At 37.8% G+C, this 15,821-nt stretch overlaps 2 protein-coding genes across 5 annotated transcripts in view; one reads left to right on the top strand and one right to left on the bottom strand.

The window, feature by feature from the left end:
* The window catches only part of LOC105147740 (kin of IRRE-like protein 1), a 447,481-nt gene extending 441,201 nt beyond the window's left edge, over positions 1-6,280 (top strand). For all 4 annotated transcript variants that reach the window (XM_087415491.1, XM_087415489.1, XM_087415488.1 and 1 more), the window contains exon 15: positions 255-6,280. In XM_087415491.1, coding sequence (XP_087271617.1) covers positions 255-595 — 341 coding nt within the window. In that variant the 3' untranslated portion in view covers positions 596-6,280. The remainder of the gene's footprint in view (positions 1-254) is intronic.
* On the bottom strand, positions 5,922-15,557 carry LOC105147741 (uncharacterized). Its single transcript, XM_087415496.1, has 3 exons — positions 10,011-15,557; positions 8,532-8,726; positions 5,922-8,459 (listed from the first exon to the last, which is right to left on the bottom strand). The coding sequence occupies exons 1-3, from the start codon at positions 10,191-10,193 to the stop codon at positions 8,271-8,273; spliced, it is 567 nt and encodes a 188-aa protein (XP_087271622.1). The 5' UTR covers positions 10,194-15,557; the 3' UTR covers positions 5,922-8,270.
* Positions 15,558-15,821: the final 264 nt, after the last annotated feature.

The raw sequence follows: 15,821 nt of genomic DNA, 5'->3' as shown, positions 1-15,821 counted from the left end.
GTTTAAAGGAGCATAACATATACTGTTCACCAAACGCGCTATCATTGGAGATTACAAATTTTAGTCGCGACTTTGCAGCGAACTTTTACTCTTGCCGCATGACCTAAAATGAAGAATCGGCGAAGAATAAGGAACCGTGAAAAAGAAAGAAGACCGCACAACCCCCGAGCACAACTTATTCTCCGCGTTTCCGCCCCATAACGCACTCGACTTGCAGTTCCCAACAGAGAACCCCGTCTGCTTCGATGTTCTAGAGGGTAACCTCGTGGAGGTCAGCCCGCCGAGTTACCCGGGTGGTTATCCCCCGGGACACTGGGTCACGCCCGGACCTACGCCAAGCATAGACGAGCTCTGCCACAAGTTCACGGGGAGGCCGACGGAGCTGAGGTTACCGTCGAGGAGCACGATACCAAATCTGCCGGGGATGCCGGTAACAGGGATGATGGTGGGCGCCGGCCAAGGTGTCGTAATCGGTGGCGCCCAAGGTGTCGTCGTGGGTGGCGGACAAGGTGTCATCGTAGCCGGTGAGTGCCTCGACGGCGAGGCGATCAAACGAAGACTGATGGCGAACAGGCTGCCGGAGAGCTGCGTCTAGAAGCTTGGCGCGTCCGCAAGTGACATGGTACCGTTGTCGCCATCACCGTCGCCGTCGTCACCGTCATCCTGATGGCATTCAAGAATATGGCTATCGCGTGCGCCGCGATCGGAGGCCGGCACGAGATCTCGGTAAAAGGCGAGAGGTCTCGAACATGCTCGAGAGTATACGTACTCGTCGTGTATCCTAGAACGATTTCGAGGTCTCGCTACTCGGGGAAGCGTTCGCGTTGTCCCGTTTTCGTGACAGCCGTCTATTAGCTTTAACGTGTTTGCTAACGATCTCCGGTGCGATCGACTCGTTCGGCGAAACGGGAAAGGACTCGCTAGCGGAGTAGTTGGAACGATCAATAGGACGCCCGGGGATACGTTACGTATCGGGGATCGACATTATGTCTCGTGAACAATTGATTTCGCTCGAGTCCGATGGCAACCTGATCGGAGGGCAACGGAGGGCAAGTCTCGCGCGACGCAACTTCTCGCGGGATGGTCTATGAGATTAAGAGAGACACCGTCCGTCGCGATTGTTTCCGAAATACGATCGCCGCACCAGTTTCCAGTTGTGTAGCGGAAAGGAAGGGGCCGGAGGTATGCGAAGAAGTTAACCGAAAACTCGTCGAAGTTTCCCCGTCCCGCCTCGGGAGGTATTGCAAAGTTCTAGTATTCTGTTTTCGGTCGTCGACTTAACCGTCTTTGCCCCTCTTTTTGTTTCAAACCGGATGATCTTCGACGTTGCGTCTTCTCGAATATTTCTCCAAGTTCGTTTCCCTTCTTTATGACGGCCGCGGACCATAAAGAGAGAATGGAAAATCGAATCGCGAGTTGCGAGAGCTGCGCAGATTGAACATCGAATTTAAAATCTCGTCTTTGAAAGTATCTTGACGGAAGACTATCAAAATTCATTCCTTTTATTTCAGTCCCTTTTTTGGCATTTTGGCCGATAGAATTATTTTTATTTTAATATAATAGAAAATAACTCTATTTTTTTCTCTTTCTTTTATTTCCAGTCAGTTATATTTTGCTATACATTTTCCGGCCTCGAGTGATTTCCTCTGGACTCATTGATCTTTTCTTGTTTGTTCATTATTTTTGTCTTCTCTTTTTGTTACAAAGGAAAACTACTAAGTAATCTAAAAGATTATAAAGTTTTAACAAAAAATCAAAAGCTAGACAATTTTATTAAAGTAATCTCAGTAGTTACGAAATTTTTGAAAAAAAACAAAATTTTTTTCTTTAACTTTAACACCCTCTGTATCTTTGAGACTTAAGCCGTTTCGAAATGAATTTAACAAAAAGCTCGTAATTTGCTAAACAACAAAATAAATAATGAAACTATATAAACGAGCCATATAATATCTAATATTTATTATTATATTTCTATATAATAATTATAATCATTTGCTAAACATTGAATGAAACAAACAAATGTTTAATCAAGAAAATATAAGCTCTAATGATATAAAATCAATAATAGTTGAAAAACTTCTGAGAGCCGACGCTAGTTTTAGTTGCGTACAATAATTTTATTATTTTCAATTCACACTAAGATAAAATAAATAAAAGTTTCGACCCGCGTTTTAGGTCTTCTTCAGTATTAAGTCATCGTCGCATTATTAATAATTTATGCATTACATACAATGATGTTGCGTACATAAAATTCTTGCAATATCATTGTATGTAATGCATGAATTATGGTAACGCGACAATTTAATATTGAAGAGGGTCCAAAACTTTTCAACTATTATTGAAAAAAATGTTCAATCAGTGTTTATGGTAGGGAAACATTTAAGAGAAAATGTTTCTTAGATTTAAAAAATCTTTCTTCGCTATACGGTTAAAGAAAAAATTTCTTTAATTTGAAAAAAGCTAAGAAATGACGGATTTCTACATAATTTCTTTAAATCAAATAAATTTTTTGGATCGTTTATATAGCTTCATTTTGTTGTTGAATCATTTCAGTCACACGAAGTTTTCGTCTTGAATTTGTGTGAAAATTTCCCTTAAAATCTTTTAGAGTACCTAGTATCTATCGTGTATATCTCTAGCATCTTGCGACGTTTCTAAATAAATTCGAATTCTACCAACGAAACGTTGGTCCGGAAGCATCAGACCGTGAAACGCGAGAAAAGATAAAAGGCTCTCGAACGAACCCCTTTTCCGATGGCTCGAATGAAGACGAATGGAAGAATCGCGCGAAAATATACCAGGGATAGAGGAGGAGCTGAGAAGAAATCGGGCGAGAGGAGGGCGGGAGGGAAATGAAAGAAAGAAAGGGAATGCTCGATGCCACTTTGGCGTGTAGTTTGAAGGCGTGAAATGCGGTTTTAAGGTTGAACGATCAGCTCCGATATCGCGATAAAGAGAGAGAAAGGGGGTGAGAAACGCGGGCGTCGATATCCTGTTTAAATTCTTCAAATTCGATATTTTGGGCACAACTTTCACATATCGCAGTATCGACAATGCCGAATGAATGCGGTCGATGATATTTACGTTCGCCCGATATTGCGGACGTGAATAACGATAACGATATTAAAATTCAAGAAAATCTCGAGATAAAGAAAAAGCACTCGTAAGTCGTCGAACGCGTCTACATATCGAATCTCAAGATCGCATCGATCGCGTAATCTTAACTGCCGTTTAATTTTTACGATGTCAAGTAAATACCATTGAATTAACGGACAGTCGAGAGAGAGAAGAGACAACCCTCTCATGTTGCATCTTAAGAGGGATGAAAATCGAACCACGTCGAGCAGCGTAACGTACAAAGTGGAAGCGATTCTTACGGAAACAAAACCCAGGCGCACATTACACTCTATTGATAATTGTGATAGAGCATTTATAAATTTTTCTACCGCGCGCGCGCGCGCTGATATGAGTTGTCTGTACTCCCCGCCGAATGATGAAAAAAAAATACTACTCTTGCAAGACTCGGACGCTCTCAAACGTTCTAAAAATTCCCATCGGGGTGGGTATGCGTGTGTGCGTGTGTGTGTGTGTGCGTGTGCGTGTGCGTGTGTGTGTGTGCGTGTGTGTGTGTGTGCGTGTGCGTGTGCGTGTGTGTAAATATATACATAGTTTTAACGGGTCCTTTGTCAAATCGTTATCACCGTTATTCGCGTTCGATTCCTGAACGGGAAAAAGAGAGAGAAGGAAAAGTCCAAAAGGGACATAACGCGACAGCGTTCGCGATGTTCTTTGCGTTCTCGCGCGAGGTAAGCTTCACTTTGTAAGGTTTTGCAAAAACTGGTCTTCCACGTGACACTTCGCGACGAAGTCGTGAAACTTTTACGCCGAGAATGGAACTAACGAATCGACGAAAAGCGTAATGGAAACGGTGTAACACGAACTTTGCTCGTGGAAAAGTTCGCGCTTTGGATGATCGATAGACTCGTAATGTGTAAAAAAAAAACAGAAAAAAGAAAAAAAAGAAAAAAGGAGAGGGAGAAAGAGTGAGAAAGAGAGAGTGAGTGACAGACCGAGGAATGAATAACGAGAGTCTCGTTGGTAACGCGAAGTAGTCGCTATCCTCGAGAGGCGAATAACGTCGAATCAATTGTCGGATGTGTGATGTTTCAGTGTATATAAAGAGATAATGGTCAAGTACGATGGTTGCTCGTTAGTTAATATATCGCTGTATATATTATCACGGGAAAGTCTAACGATAGGTTGGCAACGTTCAAGTTTTCGAGAGGAAGTTCAGCGGAACGACTTGTCGAGCGCCTCGTTTAACTTTCCGTCACTTATCCACGCGAAGGCAGAATTGTGGAAATTATTTCTCTCGGCGTTCATGTTTGACACGAAAACGTTCGACAACGAGTTCCGCTGAGATCTTTCAAATTCACGCTCTTCTCATCGATTGAACTGTCGTCGCGGCATTGCGATTTTTTGACGATGCCAGGATCGGATTTTTGTGTGCGTAGATGAAAGTATTTTTTAAATCTATCTATTTTTATTACAAATGAAATGTAGCTTCGTTATTTCTTCGTTTTTAACAATGGTTCTTCCTTTTTAAGAGAAGAAAAAAAGGGTCTTATTTTTTTCTATTTTCTTTTCTCTCTTAGACGTCGAGAATTTCGTGAATTCTAATAAATGCAAGATCACACGATAATCGAAATGTCGGTCGACTGTTGTATCGTTTATGGAAAACAATTAAAATTTTTTAATATTGATATATCTGAAATTAGATTGATTGTCAATTTAATAATAATGTTTATTTAATAATGTAGTTTACGATTGCATTTTAAGTCCGACAAATCGAATCAGCGCGCAGTTTATTGAATTGAAAAAATGTATTTACGAAAATTTACATATGAATATCATTATGCATCAACATTCGCTTCGATCAAAAATATGATGCTTTCTTTTATTTGATTTATTCTTATCGATCCAATTTCTGCTTATAATTAATTTTTCGCCAATAATTGAGGTCTTTACTGATATTTAAACTGTTTGGTAAATAAATTTAAATTTGTAAAAAAGTTAATACAATCCAATGACAGTAAAAATTCATTTATTAAAACTTTAATAAGATACCTTTTTTTAAAATTTTTTAAAATTTTTATATGTATAATCCGGAACAATGAAAAAACTCTATTTCTAACAGAAGAGTTAAAATTCATATTATCGGAGGGTTAAAATTGTGAATCCATGTACACGGTTATATACACTGCCAAGGATTTTTCATAAATGACACATCGGCCGAAATTTTTGCCGACATTTATAATCAGTTCTTATTTCAAGATCGCCTTAATGTCTTAAGACGTTAATGCGGCTCTTTGATTGCGGTTCATGACATCTCAAAATTGAACTTAAGATCTTGAATATAAGAATTAACTATGGCCGATATTCATAGTTAGTTCTTATATTCAAAATCGTTTTGAGTTCAATCTTGAGATATCACAAATCAATCAGAGGATCACTTAAAACGGTTTTGAAATAAGAATTGACTATGAATACCGGCCTATGAGTATCGACCTTTGTTTGTCGTGTGCTCTTGCCCTAACAGATCTGATTTTGAACTTTCCGAGCTACGTAATCTTTTTTCTTTACTCAATTCGCAACGAATTCCTTGGCTCTAGCAATCGTTACCGAACGATCGTCGAAAAATTGATCAATCGATATCACATATCTTTCACGTCCATGAGAATCGTTCGAAATTCAAGGATGAGTGGTGACGCATTAAGGCGGACCGAGAGAATTAGAATAAGACAAAGTATTATACTGCCCGTATTCATTTTATAAGAACAGGAAATGTCGGGGATATATCAATCTTTTTCATACACATACGCGAGAATCTTATTCAGCCAGCGAGCGTGTTTTGAGGAGACTCGCCCGAAAGTAGATATCGAAAATCACGTTCTCGGTCGGCGTGACTTAACAATCAAGTGTGAAGAAGAGAAAAAAAGAAGATAAGCGCAAGCGATCACGAAAAAGTAACAGTAGCGAGTAATGTGACTGTACATAATCAGCTGTAACGACGCGAGAGAGTCCATGTAAATCGATCGGCGGTCGTAAGCCCGAACCTCAAGTTCACTGTATAGGTGATTTCGTATCAGACCCTCCCTTGTCCCTCTTCCCTTCCTCCCTCCACTGCCCTTGTCCGTCACGCGACCCGATATCGTTTAACTAACTCGTATGTATATACTACACCATGTTTTGATCTGAATAAACTGTTTAATTGTCCGAATCTCTAAGGTATTCATTTAAAATGTGTCCTGGCGAAATAAAACCGCACATTAAATAAGAGAAGCGTATCGCGATTATTGCTGGGTTTTACTTGGGATTTTAGAGATCCTCAAGATTTTTGTATCCTCGGTGACGTTATGTATTATAAGACTAATCCAAAGTAGAGATCTTTAAATAACAGATTGGACACCACTTAGACAATGTTCTGATTGGTCCCTTATATTTTTCAGGAACTACTTAAGATGGAATCAGATAGATGCATAAGATAGAACGGAGGTGCGTGGATACCTCACTTTAATCTCATTCTACTTTAGGCAAATCCTAAAAAATATGGCTGATCAAACTTGTAATGTCCAATCTCTTACTTAAAGATCTCTACTTTGAATTAATCTTATAATACATAACGTCACCGAAGATATAAAAATAGCGGTATATATATTATTATAAATTATTATTATTATGTATAAAATGTTTGATTTTAGAAAAGCCATACAGACAGCAACTAATTACATATTTTCATATACTTTCGAAAGAAAAAATGGTAAAGAAGTACTAATCTAATTTGATAAAATATATGATACATTATAAAACTTGATATCGAATATTAAGTCTCATTTGGTTCACTTTCGTAACATTACATCTGTCACACCAAAAATAATGCATCATTGATGCTCTTTCTTGATACTCTTTATTCACTAAGCCGGTATTACGACTATTACACATAAAAAAGTTTTAGTCGTAAACCGTAAGGTCGTAAGTAAAAGTCACAATGAAAATTACGATCTTATGTTTTAAAATGTCAAACTGTGTCGACATGCTTACGATCTTACGGTTACGACTGAAATTTTTTTACGTGTGATGGCCCCTTTCCGCGCGCAACGACGCGGTATACAACTCGAGGGAGAGCGAGGTGCGCGCTTATAAAGTAAAATAGGTGCCCTGACAAACGACGCTCACGTGCCGCAAAAAGGAGATAGACGCTCCTGAAAAATGGGGGTCGAAACTTCTTTCTGGTTCGACGAAAAAGGAATACTCGACGCGTGAGGAGTCTGAGCGGCGGAGCTGGCGGCTTTGAGAAATTCACGGTATGCCCGAAGAAGGTCCTGATTTCGCACATAAGTTTCTTTTCGCTTTCTTTAGGTATCGTGAGTTGCGAAAGCGAATGCATCGCGCGAATCTGACTCGAAAAAATATTCTCTCCTTAACGGCTCGTGCATCAGCCATCGCGACATGTATATGGTAACATTTACGCTATAAAACACTGCAGCGAAGAGATATGAAAGGGCGATGTAATGAAAACGCAAATTTTTATCTCGGCTTCTAAGATTTTATCTGAGATTTTATGACGATACATAGGTAGGCCATAAAAATCGCTTGATATGCACACCTTGGAAGCTCCCATGTGTGCCCTTGAGCATCACGGGAGAGAAAAAATGGAAAAGATGTCGCGCGGAATTTTAATCCTGTCTCGTATATCCGTGGATTCTGTATGTAGCATTCTGTATGTAAAAACTAAGAAAGAAAAAGATACGTTAGTTAGATTATCTTCAACAACCTGCGCGAACAACGCAGCAAATTTTAAATACGTTTATTTTAAATACGTTAACGCTACAGAAATTTCTAATCTCACAGTCAATCACATTTTCACTTAAATTCCACGCACAACATTAAGATATACGCTGGTATTCATAATCGATTCTTATTTAAGAAATAAAACGCCTTAAATACCATCTTAAGATGTCATAAACCACAGGTTGATATTCATAGTTGGTTCTTATATTTAAAACCATTTTAAGTATAGTCTTAAAAAAATCACTCACAGAGTTATATCTTAGGACATTACCTAACATAAGATGATCTTAAAATAAGATTCGATTCTGAATACCAAACTAAAAGTTTCATACAAATTTTTTGTAAAAGAAATATCGTATGATGTACATCCACACTGGTATCTCAAAATTTGACACGCACAATTTGCGAAATATTTCTGCTCAATTCTCGTCAAAGCATTTCGCTCTCCTCTCTCTTTCCTTCGTTGCACTGCACGGGGATAAGAATTCTTGCAGTCTTCGATACACATCGCGTGGCACGCTGACCATGATATCCATGCTTTTCATCAATATATTATTGTACGTTTTGAACATGGAGTATCTTAGTTCCTTGGAACGCGACAAATTTGTCTACGAAAAATGTATCGTTATAAGAGAAACCTGTGCGTGCAGCTCTTAATGCTAAATTTGACACTTATTTACCTGTCGATCAGGAAAAATCACGCTCATCATTCTGTAATACAGCTCTTCCGTTTCGGTATTGCTGCCCCAAAGACCTTCCGAACAGGTCCAACAGATAAGACCAAGAACAATAGTGCTTTTTATAAAAAACGCCACAACTCTGTAAATCATTGTGCCGGTCGTAGGTGGAGACTTCTTCGGAAAAGATTCGCAGAACTGTACGAATAAAGGTGACATTTAAATAATTAATTTTCACTTATTATTGTTCAAATAATTAAACGCCTAAATAGATATCTGACCCAAATTTCATCATATCAAATATTTAAGAATGTCTGGATTTAGTTTAATCCATTTTAATCCATTTTAAATAATATAAATAACATAATAAAATTAATTAAATATTTTAATATGAAGAATACTAAATATATTTGAAATAGCTAAAAAAAACACGCAATTAGATTCATACAATATTAATCATCTTTGTTTTCTTAGTTATACGTTTCTTAGAATATGATTTAACACTATATTTTAAATTAGAGTATCGCTGAAATGTATGAAAATATAAATGTGTCGTACAAGATTGTTAAAACTGGAAATCAGGGAATTGTTAAGAAAATTAAAAACGATAAAGAAAATCAGAGAAAAGTCGAGAAATTTTGTAAAATTTTCTGGAAAATTAGAAATCTTGGTTTTAAAGACGTTTAATATACGTACATAATATCCATACAGTTTTTTGAAATACTATGAACTTAGTTAAAAATGCAAGCAGTGTCAGGGACATTAATAGTAATTTACATTGCCATGTTAAATTAATCTCTGCAGAATATTTAACAGTTTCTAAATCAGGATGAAAGATCAAAAATTTCACAATATTGAAAGCCAAGGAAAATTATGAAATTTTGTCTAGAAGGAAAATCAAGGAAAAGTAAAGAAATTTTAGGAGGAATTTGTGACAACTTCTATTAAATAAATTACATTCCATTTCGCTATTCGTTGTCGTCCTCGGCTACTTGTTCCAAGACCTCAACGATATCCCGATAACAGTTACAGGGACTCAGACCTCCTCCATTAGAGACCTATCGCTATAGTGTACATCGACTGTCGAGCTAATTCCAGGTAAACGCAGCTACGTATCGACTAACCAATTCCGTACAGGTGCTCGAACACCATCATCTCGTTACGCGGCGTGTCAATATCGTGCGAGGGCCAAGTAAATGCTCGACACAGCGACAAGCCACATGATTTAACTGAGAATTGGATACCTCGCGATTCGCGTGAAATGTTCATCCAATTTTGTGTCAAAAATTTTGATGCATTTCTCTCTCTATTGCGATAGTTTCATTTGTCAGACGTTGAACAATGCAGCGACATTAGCGCTATTTTTATCTCAAACTTGAGTCAAAAGTTTGATGATGTATTATTGTATGAATATTTACTCATCTTAAATGTATTCGCAAATTGTAGAATATATTAAATCTGAAAACTTCGATCTTCCCTTACCTTTGGCGGATTCTTCCACTGAGCGTCTTTCAACGAGTAAACTTTAACTGCCGCTGGTTTAGCATGATTAGGTTCGCAAGAATCTATATCCATGCTAGTGACTCTTTGAATCTTCGGTCTTATGCATGTTTTCGGACTGGACAAATTAATAGTCTGTACGACACACTTCGTTCCTCTTTTCATATTTCGTAATCTTCGTTTGACGAATTAAAGCTGTGATAATTCTATATCGCGAATCAAGAAGCATCACTTTTTTCCATAAAAAAAAACCTTAACAAATGAAGAATTGATTGAAATAAGGTATATAGGTTAAAGGCAGAAAAAAAACATTTAGCTCTCTTTCATTAAGCTCTCTAAGGTTTAATGTATTACGCGATTAAACGTAGAAAGAATGATAAATAAACTTATAAATTTTTTTTATTTCGATACCTGATGAATTAATTAAAAAATAATTATAAAAAAACATAATGCTTTTTAATGGCAGAAATTAAACTTACATGGGAGATGATCATGATAAAATTTTGAAAAAATATTTGAACTATTGATCCTTAGTTTCATTGATCCTTAATTTCATTTCTTCGTTCTTAAAATTTTAGCCGGAATATTTTACAGACCTTCAACGAGTGTCTGTTATACTGCAAATTTATTCGACGCTATGATATATGGACGAGTGACATTTATTAAAATCGATTAGCTTTTGTTCATGACGTGCCACTCGCGCAGTGTACTAGCTGCATAATTATATCACGTTATTTATATTTAGACTATAATGTATTCATGTGTTATTATATAATTCCGCAACATTAATTCTAAGTTATTTAAGCAAAAACACCTAAATGCAATTTTTGTTAATAGACAAAAAGGTACATGTTGGATGCACCAGTCGATTTCTTTACCGAGCGGTCGTCATTGACGGCAACAAAGAAAACGATGAAAAAGTACGAGAGAACGCGCGAAAACTGGTAACAGATACGGCACGATGTGCGCACAAAGGGCCGGGCGGAATAATGCATGGCTGGTGCTTCGTCAACTTTGGTACGCAAAATTCTGTTTCGTTTCGGGCCTTCTCCGATGTCGCCCATCCTCTACAAGCGCGCGTTCTGATAAGAGCGAATGTATATACACAAAGGAGTCGAGATTGCGACACGAGGAGGAGAAAGAGAAGGGCAGGGCGAGAAGGGCTGAGAAAGGGGACCAGTGCTTGATGAAACTCAGTTTTCCAACAAGGTCTTTATGCCACTCTTCCCTTCCGTACTCCATTTCATTACTCGCACACGGCGCGCGACCTCACGATTCCTTATTCATCAACGCTATTGGAAAAACCGTGGAATTTGCATCCCGGTACGATCTGCGCCGACACGGTTTATATGGGACGCCATCGCCTTTCCAAGGAATACATCAAAATCAACGAAAAATCAAAATGATTTTATTTTGATTCTTAACGTCAATAAATAATCAAATTTTATAACCAAAAAATCGTCATTTTGATTTTCATCATGTCAAAATTAAGTCATTTTCGTTTTCTTTTGATTTGATGTGTTCCTTAGATCATGCAACATAACATCGCGAGACTTCGTGCGATCGTAGCTGAGTCTCAAGCACAGGAGTGACGTATGTCTACCATATAATATCCCGTTCGCGAAATTTAATAAAATTTATTCTTATTTTATTTTTATTTACTTTGATTTTTACACTGTTAGAAATGCTTCCTTTACGTGTAAATGAAGCTCGATAATGAACGATTTAATTGAAAATTTAGTTACAATAGTTACTTAAACATAATGAATATGTAAATTCAATTTCTTAAATTTTATGAAAAGTACATTTTTCATGTACATGTACACAAATATACTTTTTAGTTATAAATACGTTATAAATCAAATTTAATGTAATGTCATGAAATTAAATTCAAATTGTGTAACTTAAAAGTATATTAAAATAAATTACATGAAAAATTTTTAATAGTGTACGATTGCACTATGACTACGACTTCTGATTTACTTTAAAAAAAAAGCTGTTGTGATCTCACGCTCTTGACTGTTTGATCCAATAACATTCTTTCTGAGAATAACTCTGAGAATTATGTAAATACGACGAAAGAAGTCCGATCAATCCGTCGTAGGTTTGACATCGCGGTGCTTTCAGTAGAAAATGTAGTAACGGACTTTGATTTGAGAATACTAAATTTGTCGTTGGGTTTCTACAAACCCGTGGAAGGATGCCTGGAGTTAAAAAATTTGCCACGTCGCTTCGACGTAATGACGCCACTGCGATATATCTGCCGGGGGTGTAAAAAAAAAGGAAGGGGATGCGCGAAAGATGCGGAGAAAAACGACTATCGCGCGACGATAAAAGGAGATTCACGAGATCGTTCGCCTGTGGATGGACATTAAGAAAACCATGAACGTCGCTATCGAGCAGGTCCACGATCTTTTAACGAAAGGTACCGGCGGCGATGAAATACGAAGGACGCGCGGAAGAGGACCTCGGAGGGAGGGGGAGGAAAACTAATTTTCACGATATTAGTCTTACGAAATTGGTTATTGATGTTCTATTCGTCCGCCGATAATGGCGGCGCAGAAGCGATTCCCCGCGGAGAAGAGGTCGTAAGAGCGACCCCGGCAAGGGTCAAGGATCTCTGGGGTTACGTTGTCCTTCCGGGCGAGGTGCTCGTCCTTCTTAAAGGAATTGCTTCCTTAACGGGCGTTAAATCGACTTCGCCGCCGCGATCCTCCCCGCTCTTGCGATTGACAGATATTTCGTGGTCTTTTCGCCCTGCAGACTTTGTCCTCCCTTCCTTTCTTTCTTCTTCCACCCTGTTCATCACTCTTTCTATCTGCCTCAGTCCATACTCTCTTTTCTTCCTCGAGTCCACCTTCGTACATTCTTTTTCGCCACTTTCTCTCACAAAGACTTCCAGGTGCACCTCACAAAGTTCTCCTTCCAGCTGGACGAACGATTGCTCGCCTGGCGACATTCCAGACAATCTCTCCGCCGCGCCGGCCAGCAGGAACCTCCGGAGGAATACACACGAAATTGATAAATTCGCGGATCCTATGCGCCACCGGCAGATAGTTGTCGAGTATGCTCGATACAAGCATAGTTCAACAATTTCAGTTCAACATAGTAAATAATAAATTAAGTTTTTAATAGGTGTGGCGTATATACCGAAGTTATTCTATTTATGAAGAAACTCTTGTTAGCTCATGTTCATCGTTCAACTATCTTGTCTCCGATATGATCATAATAAATGTCTTTTAAAGGAAATTATCAAATAAATGAGAAAGCTAAATATAGTCGAGGCTAATCTTTACAGTATCTTATAATGCTAGTATTTTTTATCAAATCGATAATCAATTTAATTTTCGAGATTATTATTTCAATCTATAATCGTGTTACAAATTCGATAGTAATTGGCGCGCAGTTATATAACCGAACGATGTATTTTAAATGTAGTCATTATTATTAGAAATATTATTGAGTACCAAAATCTAGCCTCAATTATATATTTAGAGATTTCTTATTTATTTGATTTATTCGTATAGGGATCTTTTGTTTCACTTATAATCTGTATATGTCTTTTAAAGTTGTTTTCGAAAACAATCCGGAACATCAAGCCTTTTTGCCACGCCTAGGACACACGCAATATATACAGCCGATGGTTCAGAAACACTGCGGCTTGATAACCGGGTAATAACGCGAAGACACGAGAGAGAGAGAATCGCCAGAGGCACATATGATTTGCCGCGGTGTCGTAAATCGAGATTAGCACGGAATTTCGGTACTCGCCGTCTAACAGCGATATCAAGAGGGAAGAGAAAGGGAGAGGGTAGAAAATGGCCCGCAGTTGCTCACCCCGAGCGAGGACTGGAGTCTCCGTTCTTGGAGCTCAACCACCGAATGAGCCGAATTATCGTTTTCCTCCCCCTTCTGACCTCTCCTTCACCCTCTGTTCTTCGTCGTCTATCCTGGCAAGCGAGCTTTGCAACGAATAAGCGGAGGGCTGGCACATACGGCACCTCTCAGTTCCCTCTTCCCACTTGGGATTCTGCGAGAACCGGGTGGGAACTCTCAGGAGCGGATTAGAATATCCCTTGGAGCAAGCTCGGCCAGGGACCAAGTTCCCGGCAAACGCGACACATTATTCCTAGGTCGATTAGACATTCGACCCTCATGTCATCCGGGACCTAATAACGTCGTCGGGGGGCCTTAGATCTCCTAAGAGATTAACACAAGTGAAATATAACTGATCCCGTCTTTAAATATAGAATCGTATCAAGCGATCTGGTCTAATCTGTTTTAAGGGTATGCTGGGGAACGATCGAATTATTGACATTACAGTCCCATAAAAATCTCTGAATTGACTGAACGGAATAAAAAATCGAGAACTTTATGATTTTAGATATGTATAATCTAAAGTACTGCATCTGATATGCTGTTTGTGGGTATGGATAGTTAAAAATACATGAATAGTTAAATCTTCATCCCCGTAAATAAGAATATTTCATATTTTCAATTAATGTTTAGAAATATTTTCTATTTTAACTGACTATTGATTTTTAAAAAATCGAGGACTTTACGTATGTAAAATACCGCACCCAATATGCTGTTTATGGATATAGTTTCGTTGATAGTTAAATCTTCACTGCATTCGCGTAAATATTAAAAACATCTCATATTTTCAATTAATGTTTAGAAATATTTTCTACAGTATTTTAAATCGGACTATTGGTTTTAAAAAAATCGAGAACTTCACGTATGTAAAGTACTGTATCCGGTATGTTGTTCGTGGATAGTTCCGTAAATATAATAGTTAAATCTTCACTGCACCCATATAAATATTGAAATTGTCTCATATTTTCAATAATATTGAAAACCTCAACGTTTAGGTAGATCATAAAGAGTAGAGTTACCTTAAATATTCTATTTAATCAGTAATCAGAATGAGCGAAGTTAAATCATGATTAGATCTTCACGACTCGATGTCCTAGATTCTCTTCTAGATGTAATAGTTGCGCGACTGCGGTAGTTTGCAACAAAATACACGAGTTGCATAACTGTACGTGTAATAAGTGAAAGAAATACGTATACTGCGAGACACTTACATGAGAAACTATGTAGAGAAGCACTACACGAGGGTCACGGCTGACGTAACGACGTTCAAGGGACCGGCAAATTCATGCCGGCGCGACGCGGCATAGCGAAACTCTCTCGTTTCGCGAGTTACCCTGCGAAACGATGAGGACGAGGCAAAATTTAAAAGTTTTAATGAAGTGCACCCGGGACAGCATACGCGGACATAAGCGTTCCAAGAGCATCGAATTTTTTTTTCGCTACTTGCTCGCCGCGACGACTAGATTTATAAAAAAATCCTTGTGGTCAGATGCTGTCGACACACATAATTCCTCTTGTTATACGAGTTTACGGAATTAATATTGATATATAATAAAATAAACGTTAGAAATCGATTACGTAACAAATAATGAAAAACAATTATGAATTTGGATCATAGAAATAAATCTAATTAAGAGTAAAAAAAATCTTATATTCGATGAAAAAAAATATTATTATGTGAATTTATACACTGAACGAAAATTGTACGTAAATACAATATATAGGATACAATAACTGGATTTATTTATGTAATTATATATTCATTCTCTTGTAATGAATTCTAGTAAAAGATATTCTAGTAAGTTTTATAATTTAAATCATTATGAGAATTTATGGACTGAATTTCATTTTTTTTTCATAATTCAATGAATATTTTATTGTATACCCAGAGAAAGGTTTCTTCGATTTAAAGAAATC

This window comes from Acromyrmex echinatior, chromosome 18 (assembly GCF_024713525.1).
Source record: "Acromyrmex echinatior isolate Ae372 chromosome 18, ASM2471352v2, whole genome shotgun sequence".
NCBI lineage: Eukaryota > Metazoa > Arthropoda > Insecta > Hymenoptera > Formicidae > Acromyrmex > Acromyrmex echinatior.
The sequence above is the reverse complement of the archived record's forward strand: the minus strand, read 5'-3'. Positions and strand labels throughout refer to the sequence as shown.